The following is a 16,998-nucleotide window of genomic DNA, read 5'->3' as shown; positions in this document are numbered from 1 at the left end:
ATTCCCGAATTTGGAGTGCAAATTCAGGCACCATATAAGGTGGGCAATCGAAAAAAAAGTAGAGAGAGTACAACGATGCTTCGTCAGATACGCTCTACGCCACCTACCTTGGAACGACGCCCTTGAACTTCCGCCTTACGAACAACGCTGCTTGCTACTAAATCTACCGACGCTGCTGGCAGCAAAGCGCGTTTTCTTACAACGACTCTTCATTTTCGACATCTTGCATAATAACGTAAATGTCCAGAACTGTTATCACTACTGCCATTTAATGCTCCTCTATGAACTACCGGATCCCAGGAATTGCTATGACTCTCGTCGAATCGTCGAATTAATACGGCCAAAACAACTATTTAGATGTATGTTGTGCTAGATTTGATGAAGTTGTTAGTGAATTTGATTCTAATATTTCGAAATCTGTTTTCAAATCTAGAGTAGGATAGTTTAATCATTGTAAATAATTGGAAGCAACTGCAAAGATTGTTAAATAAATAATAAACAGCAAGAAATTTACGAAAGGGTAAATTATAAAAAAAAAACGTTGGCTTAATTTCGTAAGAAAGGCGAAAAAAAGAATTCACTTCTTACATTGTCCATGTAAAACTTAAACATATGTACTTCAATCGAAGCAAAAGCAAATGCTTGTTTTTTTATTCATACAACCATTCAAAAATGCGAAACTAATTTAATTTGTAATGCTGATTTCTTAACTTTTAAAGCTTGCTCCATTGAGAATTGGAACAAACTTTTGCTCATATTGTGGCGCCTCAAGCCAATCATCGAAGTGTAACTGTCGATCGGAAACTGCGTGATAAGTTTTTGAAAACGATTCCTGTCGGACCGTGATTTGGCCAAAAAATTCACCTCCGGGAAGGAATCAAGTCGTATCGAGCTAGTAAAAAGCCAAATCGGACCATAAAACAGAATAGTGTGACCAAAATCCGTACTCGGAAGCTATACGACCAGGTGCTGACCAAGTTCGACGGGTGTCATCTGGTGAACGATTAAACCTATGTCAAGCCTGACTTCGGACAATTCCAAGGTCAAAAAATTTACTTGGCAACGGCTGGGGAAAAAATTCTTTACAAATAAGACAATGACGTCTTAACTATACCAAAAAGAGTGTCTCCAAAAACGTTTATTCGATCCCACAACCATCCCGTAATGTTTTGGCCAGATTTGGCAAGCTGCCATTACAGCAAAGTCATTCAAGAATGGTATGCAGAGAAAGTGGTCCGTTTGTTCCGGAAAACCTTAACCGCCCAACTGCCCCCAAATTCACCTTATTGAGAAATACTGAGCAATCATGAAGAGGAGACTCAAGGCAAAGGGAAAGGCTGTCAAAGACTTCAATCAGATGAAAACCTGGTGCTCATATTGTGGCGCCTCAAGCCAATCATCGAAGTGTAACTGTCGATCGGAAACTGCATGATAAGTTTTTGAAAACGATTCCTGTCGGACCGTGATTTGGCCAAAAAATTTCACCTCCGGGAAGGAATCAAGTCGTATCGAGCTAGTAAAAAGCCAAATCGGACCATAAAACAGAAAAGTGTAGCCAAAATCCGTACTCGGAAGCTATATGAACAGGTGCTGACCAAGTTCGACGGATGTCCTATGGTGGACGATAAACCTATGTCAAGGCTGACTTTGGGCAATTCTCATTTGAAAAATTTTACTTGGCAATGACTTGCAAAAAACGAAAGATTTCTTTACAAATTAGACAATGACGTCGAAACTATACCAAAAAGAGTGTCTCAGAAAACGTTTATTCGATCCTACAACCATCCCGTAATGTTTTGGCTGTTAGTTTTAATAAAAATGCAAGTACATAATACTGGGCGTGCAATCAGCTGTTATGGCTGGATTGTACCAACTGTAGACTGTAAATATAGAGTCCCTGTGTTCTAGAGATTTCTTAGGAACTAGAAATAAAGTATCCGGTCTTTTGGACTAGGATCCCGTACAAAACAGACGTTATTGTGGACATTGAGAAAAACCCCTTAGCTTCAACTTTCAGTGGCGACGAGGATAAATTGGTAAGTCGGAAAGTTTTCTGGTGTGATAAAATTTAAGTTTAAAGTTTTTTATCACAGTAGCAGCAGCTATATACGAAGTCAGAGGAGTCAAAGTGTCTTTGGCTCACGACAATTATTGTGTCCAATCAAAGTTAATGTGTTTGATAGGAGTGGGTTTTTGTATCGGGTGATTTGGAAAGATTTATTGAAGTTGTATACAGTAGAAGATTTAAGGAGAATATATTTTTTTTGGTGAGCAAGTGTCTAATTAAATTGTTTTTTTTTATCCATTACTGTGAATATCAACTTTTGGCAGAGTAGCCGGTCGGGTAAGACGCTACGTAAGGCTTGTGAATTGGGACAACCACCCACCGCCATTTGTCGCCGTCCAACGTAGTTCGAGACGCGGGCTTTATAGAATCCGGATTACGAGACGAACGGTTTCTTGGTTTTGTTGGGTGATATCACCATCATTCGATTGGGTGACGCAGGACGGCAAAACAAGTTATTGTTGGTGAGTGAAACTTTTATTTTCCATTATTTTACAAATTGCGGACGACATTGCTGCTTTATTTATTTTAACAATCTATTGATTGAATTCTTTGTGATTTTTTTTTCTTTTATTTTGACCTTTGTTAATTCGAAACAAAAAGCAATGGCCATGTTTGGTACCATCGACCCGTATGTTCCGGGCACTTCTTTTTCCAACTATATTGAACGTTTGGAATATTTTTTCTCGTGCAATAATGTTGCGGAGAATAAGAAAAAAGATCTTTTTTTGAGTTTTTGCGGAATGGTCGTATTCGACGAAATAAAATTGCTTTTTCCCGCGGTGGATTTGAAAACGTTAGAATATGAAGAAATTGCTAAGAAATTGAAGGAACGCTACGACAAAAAGGACTCAGAGTTACATGCGTATTGTCGATTCATTAATCGAAAGCAGGGTCCAAATGAATCGAATGAAAATTTCATTTTAGCGGTTAAACTATTGGCCGAGGCTTGTGAGTTTGATGGCTATAGGGACAGAGCCATCCGTAATAAGCTGGTGATGGGGGTTCAAGATAAGGACTTAAGGAAAAGGCTTTTAAATGAAGAGAACTTGACACTTAAGACAACTGAAAGGATGCTGAAAAACTCTGAGCGTTCTTTCGACAATGAAAGGTTTATGGAGGTCGAAAATATCAATTCGGTTAAATACAGACTAGGTGAGAGATACGACAGGGGTAATCCTAGGGTCCCTGAGAGAAGATCGAGATATAGTGCGAGGTCCAGAAGCCGGGACAATGATCGGTTTAGCAGAAATTATGGTGCATACAAGAACAGGTCTCCTTCGGCAAGTCGTTCAAAAGCTAGAGGGCGATATGCGAATTACAAATGCAACTATTGCGGCGAATCAGGACACGTGTGGAAGTATTGCTTTGAAAGAAAAAGGAATCAAAAGAGTATGGTAAACTTTGTTGACGAAAAGCCTAGAGATTCACCGAAGGAAAACGTGCATGACTATTTCAAACGACTGAGGGTTGACTATAGCAGCAGCGATGAATCAGGTGATTATCCCTGCTTAATGATAAAATCTATTACTGATGTTAGTGAACCTTGTCTTCTGCAAATTCAAATTTTTGATAAATTTATTAGGATGGAAATCGATAGTGGTTCGGCGGTTTCGGTAATAAGTAGAAAGGATTTCCTTAGAAAATTTAGAAAGCTACCTGTAGAAAATAGTGACAAAAAACTGATGGTTATCAATGGTTCAACTTTGAAAATTTTTGGAAAGGTTTTAGTAGACGTGTTTTTTAATAAAATATCAGCACGTTTAAATTTGGTGATTTTGGATGGAGAACATGAGTTTGTTCCGCTTATTGGTAGAAATTGGCTCGATATTCTTTGCGATGGATGGAGAGACAGAATTTTGAATGTTGGGACAATTAATAAAATTGAAATAGGAAGTCTAGAGGAGAGGTTTATAAGAGAAGTGAAAAATAATTTCCCGAATGTTTTTGACAATGATTTTTCTTCTCCAATAAAAGGTTTTGAAGCTAATTTGGTTCTCCGAGAAGACAAACCTATATTCAGAAAAGCCTATGATGTCCCTTATAGGTTTAGAGATAAAGTCATTGAGCATTTGGAAAAGTTGGAAAATGATCATATTATAACACCGATTAAGACAAGTTTATGGGCTTCTCCAGTTGTGGTGGTGATTAAAAAAGATAATGGTATCAGGTTGGTTATAGACTGCAAAGTGTCCATCAATAGAGTTCTCATTAGGGATATTTACCCTTTACCAAAGGCTCAAGATTTGTTCGCTTCATTGGCGGGAAGGAAAATGTTCTGCTCATTAGACTTGGCAACCGCATACACTCAACTAAGTCTTTCAGAGAAGTCGAGAAAATTTGTTGTGATCAATACTATACGAGGACTTTATACTTATAATCGTCTTCCACAGGGGGCCTCTTCTAGTGCCAGTATTTTTCAGCAGATTATGGAAACCGTACTACAAGGAATTGACTATGTTTTCGTGTATCTGGACGATGTATTGATTGCGGCAAGAGACTTAGAGGATTGTCAAAGGAAACTTGTAATGGTTATTGAAAGACTTTCTAGAGCAAACATAAAAATTAATTTTAAAAAATGCAAATTTTTTGTATCGGAGCTCCCTTATTTGGGTCATATAATAAGTGATCAGGGTTTAAAGCCAAACCCGGAGAAGGTTGCTACTATCCAGCAAGCTAAAGTACCAGAAAATGTAACAGAACTTAAAGCTTTTCTGGGTCTTATAAACTATTATGGAAAATTTGTGTCTAATTTAGCAATTCAGCTAAGTCCATTGTACGATTTATTGAAAAAGGATGCTCGGTACGTTTGGAATTCAACCTGTGATAAAGCTTTTAATGACTGCAAAGCTCAATTACTTAACGCGGATTTTTTGGTTTTTTATGATCCCCATTTACCAATTGTAGTTTCGGCTGATGCCTGCTCTTATGGGCTTGGAGGAGTAATATCTCATGTGATAAATGGAGTTGAAAAACCAATCTGGTTTACCTCATTTTCGTTAAATACAGCTCAGAAGGCTTACCCGATTTTACACCTTGAAGCTATGGCTATTGTTTCGACAGTCAAGAAGTTTCATAAGTTTTTATTTGGCAAAAAGTTTATTATTTACACGGATCACAAGCCTCTACTAGGTATCTTAGGAAAAACTGGTGGACATACTATTTTCGTAACAAGGATTCAGAGGTTCATAATGGAGTTGTCTATTTATGAATTTGAAATCTTATACAAACCTTCGGAGAGAATGGGAAATGCGGATTTCTGTTCGAGATTCCCATTAAATATTGAGGTTTCAAGAAAAGTAGACTGTAATTTCGTTAAAAGTTTGAATTTTACGAATGATTTTCCTGTGGACTTTTCATTAGTGGCTGCTGAAACTAAAACTGATAAATTTCTACAAAGTATAATGTTTTGTTTGAAAAACGGTTGGCCAAATAGGATGACTAAAGAATTGAAGGATGTATACTCTCAGCATTATGATTTAGAGGTACTAGATGGCGTATTGCTTTTCCAGGAAAGAGTTTTCATTCCTGTATCTTTGCATAAAAAAATGCTGAAACTTTTGCATTCCAATCACGTCGGGATCGTCAAAATGAAACAGTTGGCTAGAAAAAGTGTTTACTGGGTCGGAATAAATAAGGATTTGGAAGCTTATACTAAAACTTGTGAAGTTTGCGCAAAAATGGCTGTAGTTCCGAGGAAAAATGAAACCTACAGTTGGATACCCACTACTAGGCCATTTAGTCGAATCCATACAGATTTTTTTTATTTTGAAAGGCATAACTTTCTTATAATAATTGATAGTTATTCCAAGTGGCTTGAGGTTTATATGATGAATTTCGGTACAGACTCAAATAAGGTTTTGAAAAAGTTCACTGATTTTTTTGCGAGGTTCGGGTTACCGGACGTCATTGTGTCTGATAATGGTCCACCTTACAATTCTCAACACTTCATATCGTTCATGGAAAAGCAGGGAATCAAGATATACAAAAGCCCACCGTATCACCCACAGAGTAATGGTCAGGCGGAGAGGCTAGTGAGAGTAGCGAAAGAAATACTTAAAAAGTTTTTGTTGGACCCTGATATGAGAAACATGGATATGCAAGATAGGTTGGATTATTTTTTATTCAGTTACAGAAACAGTTGCTTATCAGAAGGGGAAGATTTCCCATCAGAGAGAATTTTTAAATATAAACCAAAAACCTTATTGGATCTAGCAAATCCTAAGAAAGATTATAAATTGCAACTGGCCGTGGAGTCGCATAGTACTGGCAAAATGGTTAGGCAGCAATCAAATGAAACTGAACGTAATTTTGGCTTAACAGCATACGAAAAAGACAAATTGGATCCTTTTTCTGTTTTGAAAAGAGGAGACAAGGTTTTCTATCGGAATCCTAATACTAGAAACACAGAAAGATGGTTAAATGCGATTTTCATTAAAAAACTTTCTCAAAATATTTTCCAGATCGCTCTGGGAGCAAACGTGATCTCGGCTCACAGGGAGCAGATCAAAAGTGCACAATCTGAACTAAGGCGCAATGCAGCGTTTCAGATCCAAAGTCAGGATAATCCACCAATGGCAAGCAGTAGAAGTAGAATTCCGAAGCGACGTCGCGAGGATTCTGACGAAGAGGTATTTCATGGTTTCTCCCCTTCGCAATTACAACCAGTGCAAGTGCCATCTAGAAGAGAAATCCATTCCCGGGGTACTTCCCCCTGTTCAAACGAATCATCATCAAATTCAGTAGTCTTGAGAAGATCAGAGAGAAGAAGAAAAGTTTTGAAAACTGATGAATTTATATACTATTAGTTTAGTTATCTTTTATTACTTTTAGTTAATTGAATTGCAATGTTAATGCCTTATCTGAAGGAGGAAGAATTGTTAGTTTTAATAAAAATGCAAGTACATAATACTGGGCGTGCAATCAGCTGTTATGGCTGGATTGTACCAACTGTAGACTGTAAATATAGAGTCCCTGTGTTCTAGAGATTTCTTAGGAACTAGAAATAAAGTATCCGGTCTTTTGGACTAGGATCCCGTACAAAACAGACGTTATTGTGGACATTGAGAAAAACCCCTTAGCTTCAACTTTCATTGGCCAGATTTGGCAAGCTGCCATTACAGCGAAGTCGTTCAAGAATGGTATGCAGAGAAAGGGGTCCCGTTTGTTCCGAAAAACCTTAACCCACTCATCTTCCCCCAAATCCGCCCTTTTGAGAAATACTGAGCAACCATGAAGAGGAGACTCAAGGCAAAGGGAAAGGCTGTCAAAAACTTCAATCAGATGGAGACCTGATGGAATAAGATAACTAAAACGATGGACGATAAAGGTGTGCGCCGCCTAATGAGCCGTGTTGCAGGAAAAAATCGAGAATTCCTTCGAGACCGTGACGAATAATTCTATCTATATTTTTTCTTAAAATTATAAAGAAGTATGAAAAAAGATCTTAAATTCAATAATAAATAACTGATATACAGGCAGTTATTTTTGTTCCAATTCTATCTGAAGCAAGCTTTATATTGCTGCTTCACTCAGAGGCATTCCATTAATCTTATCAACAAACACAGGAATTTCAGTCACAACTCGTTTACTTTTAGAAAGCTACTGATTCCCAGGCTCGAGAATTCAATTTAACTGCATGTGCTGTAAATAAATGTTGCCTTATCGGCGGGAGTCTGTGGTAACATTTCAGCGATTCAGTGATAGTTTTTTTTTTCCTAAAACTTCGCACCTCAGAACAACTTCGCAATGAAAACACAACACCACACAACGGAACTGATAACAAAGCAATTAATCGAAATAAACCACATTTGGTGTTTTGGTGATCAGTGTTTCTGTAGGGCTAGGTGAGGTAATTATTTACTTACATTATTACTCAGTTTATTATACTATCCGCTCAAAGTATCTCTTTAATTTTAAAATTCTGGAAAGTAACCAAAAATGAATGAATGGTTCCCTTCTCAATTTGAGGATGGTTTTCTAATTTTCAAGTTGCAGCTTATGGGCGCAGAACGTTAATGTTTTAGGCTTATTTTCAAGATTATAAGAGTCCCCAATGGAAGGATGGGTGGATCTCAAATAATCATATAGGTAACCATTTCTCGTACCACATGCTCTCCCATGCCAAATTTGATTCTCCTCTATTTGCTTGATTAGTTCTCAAAAGATGGAAAAATTTGCCCCCCTCCTGCTTCTCATTTCGCCATTGGAAGAAGGGAGGTGTCTCAAATAACCATCAAAACATTTCTCGACCCAAAAACCCTTCCATGTTAAAATTGGTACCAATTGGATGATCGGTTCTCGAGTTAACATTTTTATTAACATCTTCTTTTGTTTGGGAGGCCCCCTCTCCCCTTCCTGTGAGGAAGAGGGGCCTCAAACCATAATAGGAACGTTCTATGGCCTTCAATACCCCAACCCGCCAAGTTTCACGCAACAGACAGAAAGACAGAAATCTATTTTTATAAATTTAGTATTACATGTGTTGTGAGCCTACTTGGTTGAATAATTCTATTGAATCAAAGCAATTGAAAGCTTGCTTTGATTTAGTATATATTTAGATTTTGGATATATATATTGATAAAGCTTCAATATCATTTTAAACTATTTCAAATGATTATTTCTAAGAAAAATAAAACACAATCATAAATTGAAGGGTGAATAGATTTTTTTGTAATTTTTTTCCTTTAATTTCATCATTTTTATTGTTTTTGTTATTTTAGTCACTTTTGTAATTTTTTAAAATATTTGTCGTTTGTGGCATTTTTCAAAATTTTGTCATTTTTTGTTAAATTGGTAATTTTTGTCATTTTTTGATTTTGAACATTTTTGTATTTTTTTTCGTTTTGTTTACAACTCGGCGTTTTTATTATTTTTTTCCAGAAAGTCCCAGAAAGTCGATTTTTTACCCACAAATTTTCTCCAGATAACATTCTGCAACTCTTCTCTTGTCAAACGATGATATGTAATAGTTCGAAGCAACCACCCTATCCAATCAAAAATACCATCCTAGACGCGAGAGCAATCATTGCATCGCAAACTTGTGTTCTAGTAGGTTACACATTCCATTTAGGTATTTCAGTCTCCACAGTCAGACCAGACCAAACCAAAATGCCATAAAGTTTGGCGAACGGAACCGACCGATGACAAGCACAAGGATCATGCTGGGACGATATGAGGGAGGACGAGGAGCGAGAGTTGATTATGCTTCTGACGGTCCTCGCGAATTATGAACGTTGTTTCTATAGACAACCACTGTACCTATGGTCTGTAGTATTTAACTTCTAACCAATACTTCTCCCTTCCGGAAAATCCTGGCAGCGTTATCTGACAGCTGTGTCAGGATATTTATCCATATCCTGGTTGGGAAATCCCTGCCGTAATGTTGTCGATTTGTGGAATTTCCATTTATCTTGGAAAATTTCTTAGAACGGTTCAAATCATTATTCAGGTTTATGACAAGCAAAATTAGAAAAAAAAAAAAGTATAGATGATATTAGATTATTAGGATCAAATTTCAAATGTCGAATGCGACAACGCACTGATCTATGTACGTTCGAAATGATGTAAGTTTTTAAGGTTCACTGACATTATATGACAGAAATACAAAAAAAAAACTGTCCCGATTCACCCCATTTTACGGTAACAATCCAGTTTCATGAAGAAGATAATTATTTACGTTCTTTCTGCTTATCTACATGTACTTTATGATTGCGAAATTCAGAGGCTCAACAAAGTTTGCCGGGTCAGCTTGTTTATTGTATTTTTTAAGTCATTTAGCATCAACATTTAATTTTTCCGATCTTATTTGGCCCCCCCTTAGATAATTTTTGAGGGTAAAAATAGAAAATTTGAGTGCTTTGACTCACCTTTAAATTATGTTCAGTTGAGCTGAAATTTTGCTCAGGTTAGTTTTTTTGGGTAAATCTACAAAATGTTTATGGTCGGTTTCCGAAATTCCACATAACCCAATTTTCTGCCAATCTAATACATATGAATTTCGAATATGAATCAAGATTAAAAACAGCTTTTAAGTTTAAATTTTGTCCCAATGATGATCCAAAATGATAATTCGAAACTGAAGTGACTGAACACAGAAATTTAATTATGATCATTTAGTTTGGAATAAGACCATCCAAGATGATCCTTTCGCATTGAAAGCTGATTTTTTATCTACAAGTAAGAAAATTAAAAAAAAAAAACAGTAGCAGAATAATGGACCCGGAAACAGATTTCGAGGTTTTGGCCAGACTTCTGATTCAAGATGTTCTTGAATCATTTTGGTCATTAATCAAAATTAGATTCGATATTATAAATTTTTAGTGAACGTTCTCACACTTCACTTGGTATTGGACCCACAAGCGGGGTGGTGGATATTTAACCTCCAACCCCCTCACCTCAAGGCCATGTAAAGAGTGCATACTTTATTTTGTCCCTACGAAAAATCCTTTCCGGAGACAATCGGTTTTTTAGTGCGATTTTTTTGAAAACATTTACTTTTTACCAAATACATACATACAAAAAACCTTTGCTCATCATTTTTGGAATAACATCTGAAGATATGCAATTTGTCATGAGATGGCTTAGTGGGTGGTCAACATTTTTAACAGACGGGCCAAATTTCAGAAATGAGATTGGCTGGCGGGCCAAAAAAAACAAATTGTTCTGAAAAATTCGAAGAAAACGAATATTAAAAGATTTTTAAAATGCTATAAAAACATTTGCCTGGGTCACATCAAGTATAGATAAAGGTTGCCAGATTACCCGATTTTATCCGGGTTTTCCAAGATATTTAATACAAAATTTGGGAAAAGTCTGGTCCAGTTGGTTGCCCGGGTTTTATTAAAAAATGCTGGGATTTTGCCCAGATTTTCTCACCTTTTTTGCCGAATCGAACAAAACACAATTTTTATATTTATTTATTTTTATTTATGCGTCTAAAACGCAAGTTTTATAAAAATAATCATGAAAGGTTTTGTGGTAGCCTAAAATAGAATTTAAAATCTGTTAAGTTTTACGAGTTTTTTTTTCATTTTTTTTTAGTAGTTCTTGGGTATTTACCAAATTTGCCCGGATTTTTGGTAGACAATTTTGAAATCAAATGCCCGAATTGTGCCAGGTTTTTAGATAGAATAGCCCAGATCTGTCTGGCCTGGATACGGACTGAAACAATTCTGGCAACCTTAGTATAGTTTCATCTTAATGAGTCATTTTTGTTACTAGCATATTTTTACAAATTTTGCTTCATTTTAAAAATAATAGGAATTGCAATACGAAATGGTTTATCCCTTCCAACTTATGTATATCAATCTTTTCAAGGCAATTAAAACTTCCTTGGTTTATTCATCCCAAAAATGTCAAATAGTGTGACTACAATGAATATTAAATCAATTTCATGGTCTCTAAGTATTAAAAAAAATGACCGCACATTTTTCATAGTTTTCAAGGTTACAGTTCTTCTTAGAAAAATTTTATTGGCAAATTTTAAAAAAACCCGCAGATTGTAATTGTTAAAATAAAGTAACGTCACATGCTTTTGACATTGAAAAGAATACTTTTTCAACGAAATCTAGTTATATTATAAATAATATTGATTTTTCAAAGTACGGAACTCAACCTCAACTCAATCCAACTATTTCTAAATTTTCCAGTACCTCGATTTGACGAGTGTATTGGAAAAGCCTTTCATAAACAGGATGAATACGAATTTGATGCTTTGATAATCATTGCACTCTATGTAAGTTTAAAATTTGGGAAAAAAATTGTTCATCTGAGAGATTTGTCAGTACAAAACCGATTCTAGTTGAATTCTACTACCGAACTGTAAACTCTGTTTTGTTTTTTATTATTGTTGTACTTGTACATAAATACAAAGCAAGATGCCAATTAAAATATATTTGGAGTTGGTTTAGTTTACAGAAAGCTTCGCAAAAAATATCTGATGTGAAAAATGTTCACGGCAAATTTTCGATATTTTACAATATTTGAAAAATTATTAAATTTGGATGGATAAACGAAGTTGTTAGATAGAATTCATGTTACGAATGGTTGAAGTTGATGTAAAATTATTGTTTTAATTATGATGTTGATAAGATTCGGTGATTTTGCTTTACGAATTTTGAATGATTTTGATACGATTTTACTATCTTTCTGAGGCTATTCAAACTCCTCAATATTAAGACTAGAGTCCGCTTGAATGCTCTTTAAACCAATATGATATGTAGTCACCAAATCCAAATCGGAAGACATTGAAAACTTTGTCAAGGGATTCACAGTGACCGTAATTTCAGTGACGGTATACTTTTTGTTAAAATTATATGAGACACTCAGAGCTGAAGACGTATATGTAAGTGCAAAAATGATCGATTTTGAGTAAATTTTTCAGATTTTTCAGATTTTTATAATTATATCTTCATACTTGTACGCTCGAAAGAAAGTTACAACTGTTCGAAAAATAAATGGAAAATGGTCAAACACAATAATTTAAAAGCATGTTTTCTCGAAATTAGTTTTTAAACACTTTTATCCCTTTGGCTTATAACACTTCAAGGAGATTTTCAGATCTCTGTTTTGAATTTTGTTAGTGTAGATTAAGATATATTTATCAAAATGATTTACGCAGACCAAGAAAAATGTAAAATTCTTAGACCATGGCTTTTCCAAAAAGAGCTTCGCGGGCCACAAAAAGTTGGTTGCGGGCCACATGTGGCCCGCGGGCCATGGTTTGGCCACCCATGGCTTAGATATTGCCGAACAAAATTTTTCGAAGGGGTGTTCTTAAAATTTTCGCAGGCAGTGTAAATAAATACGCTAAGTGCCTTTTTTTTAGTTAAACTGTTATTGATCACTTTCCACGCCGACAAGCCGAGATTAAGATAACGTTCTTCTGTCGACTGACTACACTATGCAAAGTTCTTTGAAAGGAAATCGTCAAATATTTAGTATCGACGCACTGTTATGTATCATTTTCTTACTGTTTTTGTTCACATCCATTAGAGGTTTTTTTTCTTCACACAGCTTTAACGTAAAACGCGTAACATGCTTTCGTGAAATTGAGGATCAACAGTTTTAGGAATAGTTAACGGGTTTTCAAGAAGGCACTTGGTTTTACTATCGTTTAAATCTCTGGTCAAGAAACCCAACTCGTGACGTGAATAACAAGACAAAGTACCCTCTCGTTCAGATCTGTCTTACTCTGATAACTGCACTATCTGTACCGAAGTTCGTATGAATATTCTGTCGATGTCATTAGAGAAACTAAGGTTAGTTATGGTTTAAAAAGTTCAAATGTTTCCAAAACAACAGCGTCTAAGTTGTGACTTTTTATGAAAACAAAACGAGAAGCTCGCATAATTCTGTCGTCGTTGGATAAGCAAAACAATCTTATAGCCCTTCAACCGTCGCCAGCCAGCCACCAAGCCAATGACTGCTGTTGCAAACGGATGTGCGTATACTTCCAAGATCAGTTCTTGATATTATGACTAAAAACTAATCTTAAGCTAGAACGAGACAAGCTTTTTTTGTTCTTCCAGATTATTGTTCTTGAAACTACCGGAAGCCTTCAACCACTTATGATGATATGCCTTTAGTCCGATTTTGCTAATTTGAAATCATCATTCCATTATGAACGTATGGTATGCGAAGAAATTCCAAGCAATCAAAAGTGCCATATCCACTTGAACGCGTGCCTCCAAAGTTCGAATTTCGCTAAAAAAAAGTTCCAAAGAGAATAGGTACCGAATTTTCTCGAATGCGAGCATGATAATTACTATATAAACAGCCTTCTATAGACTTGAAGTTCATCAAATAGCATTTTTTGGGACATGTCAATCGCATCAATCCAGTATAAAAGTTACAAATTGGGTCTCAAGTAGCCTTCTATGGACTATGGAGTTCCAAAAAGTTCCTTAAATAGCTTTTTTGTGACATATCAATTGCAGCCATTAAGTATAAAAGTTATAAATTGGGTCACAAACAGCCTTCTATGGTCTTGAAGTTCTAAAAAGTTCCTCAAATAACCTTTTTTGAGACATGTCCGCCATTCCACGAATATGAAATGTGAACGAACATCTTAAAATGGAATATAATGAATTTATCATTTTTGTAGCTTGGAAATTGTTGAAATGTATAATTTATGTTGAAATTTCAACTCAGAACAACTTAAAGTTAATTCACAAAGGACGGTTTTTGAAATGAGTAAATTTTTCCACTTTAAAAAATTTCTTCCAACTGTATTTACTTACCACTATTGTATCACATATTTAAAGTCAGTTGAAACAATTTATAAATTCTCCGCTGCTGGCCGCTGGCTACCCTTGCAGGTATTCTAGGAAAGCTTATAACCACTTCGAATTTTAGCTGCTGGTATGGCAACATCTGGCACGGATTGATGGTGACCGAAGTACCTAAGAGAGGAGAGATTTTTTTTGTTTTTGCTGACTAAACGATTACTTGTGAGCTGAACAAAAGGTCGTTCAAATCTGTAATGGCACTTCAAAGTTTCTATAAGAACTTAAATTCTGGGCACATTGAATTGATAGAAGAAAAAAAATAAAATAGCTAAGTTATCACGTTAATTATTATGGACTGCTGGTGTCTTCACTAACCACACGTCATGGAGTCATCATCAAGTCTGTATAAAGCCGTCTACACTTACTCCAGGTAGGGTTTGTAGACTAAATTTTAGTTTTTTTTTTAAGTAAACTCTGGAACTTGTGAAAATCGTTCAATCAATTTGAAAAAAACATTTCGTACAAAGCTTCGAAGAGAAAAATTAAACCGGCAATAGATTTGGTACTTTAAATCTTATCGTTCTGGGAAACAAGATTGTTTGAAGCTGGATTCGGAAAGTTAATAATTAACACACGAACAATTCACAGTATATTATTTTTATTATTTATCGCATTCGAAAACATGAAGTTTTAAGTCAGTTAATCATTTTTCTTTTGTTTCCTTTTCTTTTTCAATCGTTTTCCTTGTTCGTGATAGTTTACTGGCAAATGTAAGAGCTATTTTTTGTCGCTTTTCAATCTCTTCTGGCTTCCCGAACAATCGACGAGCGACCGACGAATCGTGTCTGCCTACAACAAGATGGGTGGTTTCTTCAAAAATCCTGCCGCCAATAAGTACGTTTTAGATTTTCTGGTGTGGTTTAGTTCTCACATTTTGCGATTTATTTCAATTGATTTCCATTTCTCGATCAAATCAGATTTATTAGGTGTGTCTTCTGCTGTAGTAGTGATTTTATTACTTTAATCTTTTACTATGATAACAAGTCCTAGATTTGAATCGCCGTAATATTTTGTCCTTTTTTGTTTAAATTTTCTCCTTCTCTTTTTCGTTAGTGATTTGCAGCTAGGGATAAGATTTTTTATCTTTTTATTAGATATTCTTAGATGTTTTATCATAGAGTGGGTAGTTTTGTTTTCCGTAAATTCTTCAGTTGTATTCACCGATTCCGGTTTTGAACTCACTGCCTATTGTTGTATGTGGTGTCTGTTTTAAAGATGTTTATTTTTTGTTTTCTTTAGATTAAGATGCGTTTGACTTTAGAAGCATGTGGGGTTAAAAGTCATTGAGGGGATTTTAATATTTTTTAGATTTGTTTTTTTTTTACTTCAAATGTTGCTAAAATCGAATTTGTTTTTCCAATGATTGGTTTTATTTGCGTACAACGATTTTCACTAAACATATGTATCGCGATGTATTCTCGATTTGACAAGTTCGATTAACTGTGCTGCTTTTTCGATTGACTAGTGAGCTGAATTATTTACTGTGTAGCATGGAACGGGTAAACGTTTTCAATTTTTCAGATATACATCAGCTGAGCCTGCTGAATTTATCAATCAGAAACATAAATGTCACAAGCTTTTTTAACCATATTTGAACGAGTCGTTTTTTTTTGCTTTGCAATGCATCATACTTGTTTTTCTTGATTTGATAACAACTGATCGGAATGATAGTTCCGCAAAAATAAAATAAAAACAAAACATATTTTGCTTGATAAAGATAAACCCTCTATGTTAATATTAATAATTCATGTAAAGTCTTTTCACTTAATTGCTAGTTTCATTATATAATTGATAGTATAATGTTGAAAACGAGGATTAAATGGATTACAGTCCTACGTTTCTGTTCTGCTGTTGTCTTAGCACGCACACATTCAATGAATAATCGGTTAGTGTCTTATTCTGTATGCTATATCATTAACAAATATCTCGCGAATTGAACGAATAATAAAGACAGATGGGGTTTTCTCCAATATATTGTTCTGCTTTGAGTTAAGATGATTTATCGCAGATCGGGATTATCGTTAGCTTGCTTCTTGATTCTCAACAATATAGTTGTATACCACTGGTCCAGCCGAGAGATGCTATCGTAATCCTTGACAGCCTCTGTGAAACCGTCCACGTTTTGTTCCTCCAGATGTTCGCACAGGGTCTGTGGGAAGTAATATGGTTAAATACTCGACTGAATTTCCAGAATAATCAAATGCGCGGTTATACCTTCACCAATTTGTATTCTCTAGAGTCCTGGAAGGCCGGGTATTGTTGTGCGTATTTTTCGAGCGCGTGTTGAGCATTGAGAAGATCCACGCTAAGATGGCACAAAGCCGCCCGGAAGAAGTACTCCTTCGCACTGTACTTCAGTAGCGAGCTATCCAGGCAGGATCCGGCAACTTGTTCGTAGATTTGGATGGCCTTATCGTAATCTTCCAGCTGGGCTGCGTACGTGGCCACCTTAATCATGCACTTGTTGGCTGAACTTGTTGACTCTTCGCCCTTGAAATAGTCTGCCGCCTGTTCGTAGTGTTGCACGGCACGATTCTAAAGAGAAGAAAAATTTGTATTAACAGTCCCGGGACACGAACTTTGGTGGGTTCCTTACCAAATCGTTAGCCTCGTTTTCGTACATCTCTGCAATGCTTTGATGGT

At 35.8% G+C, this 16,998-nt stretch overlaps 2 protein-coding genes across 4 annotated transcripts; one reads left to right on the top strand and one right to left on the bottom strand.

The window, feature by feature from the left end:
* Positions 1-1,945: 1,945 nt before the first annotated feature.
* Positions 1,946-7,034, top strand: LOC129746630 (uncharacterized). Of its 3 annotated transcripts, none has more exons than XR_008737329.1 (3): positions 1,946-2,036; positions 2,337-2,529; positions 6,529-7,034. XR_008737329.1 is itself a non-coding variant. In XM_055740412.1 (2 exons), exons 1-2 carry the CDS (start codon positions 2,671-2,673, stop codon positions 6,588-6,590), a joined length of 954 nt encoding a protein of 317 aa, XP_055596387.1. In that variant the 5' UTR covers positions 2,563-2,670; the 3' UTR covers positions 6,591-7,034. The 3 variants fall into 3 exon arrangements, 1 of the variants encoding a protein (XP_055596387.1); XR_008737330.1 differs by having other exon boundaries at positions 1,990-2,036; positions 2,332-2,529; XM_055740412.1 differs by lacking the exons at positions 1,946-2,036; positions 2,337-2,529 and adding an exon at positions 2,563-3,562.
* A 7,902-nt stretch (positions 7,035-14,936) lies between these two features.
* LOC129747921 (alpha-soluble NSF attachment protein) lies at positions 14,937-16,996 on the bottom strand (the record flags this gene model as incomplete). Its single annotated transcript, XM_055742343.1, has 3 exons — positions 14,937-16,504; positions 16,570-16,890; positions 16,952-16,996. Coding segments are annotated over 3 exons (516 nt in total), but the record flags the coding sequence as incomplete, so codon positions are not given.
* Between the last annotated feature and the right edge of the window lie 2 nt (positions 16,997-16,998).

This window comes from Uranotaenia lowii, chromosome 2 (genome assembly GCF_029784155.1).
Source record: "Uranotaenia lowii strain MFRU-FL chromosome 2, ASM2978415v1, whole genome shotgun sequence".
Classification (NCBI taxonomy): Eukaryota; Metazoa; Arthropoda; class Insecta; order Diptera; family Culicidae; genus Uranotaenia; species Uranotaenia lowii.
Note: the sequence above shows the minus strand (reverse complement) of the source record. Positions and strands in the feature narration are given on the sequence as shown.

Excerpts from the sequence above, each read along its gene's own strand:
- LOC129746630 (XM_055740412.1), top strand. The coding sequence starts at position 2,671 with ATGGCCATGTTTGGTACCATCGACCCGTATGTTCCGGGCACTTCTTTT. Across the intron at positions 3,563-6,528 it reads TAGCAGCAGCGATGAATCAG|ATCGCTCTGGGAGCAAACGT; the intron begins GTGATTATCCCT and ends AATATTTTCCAG.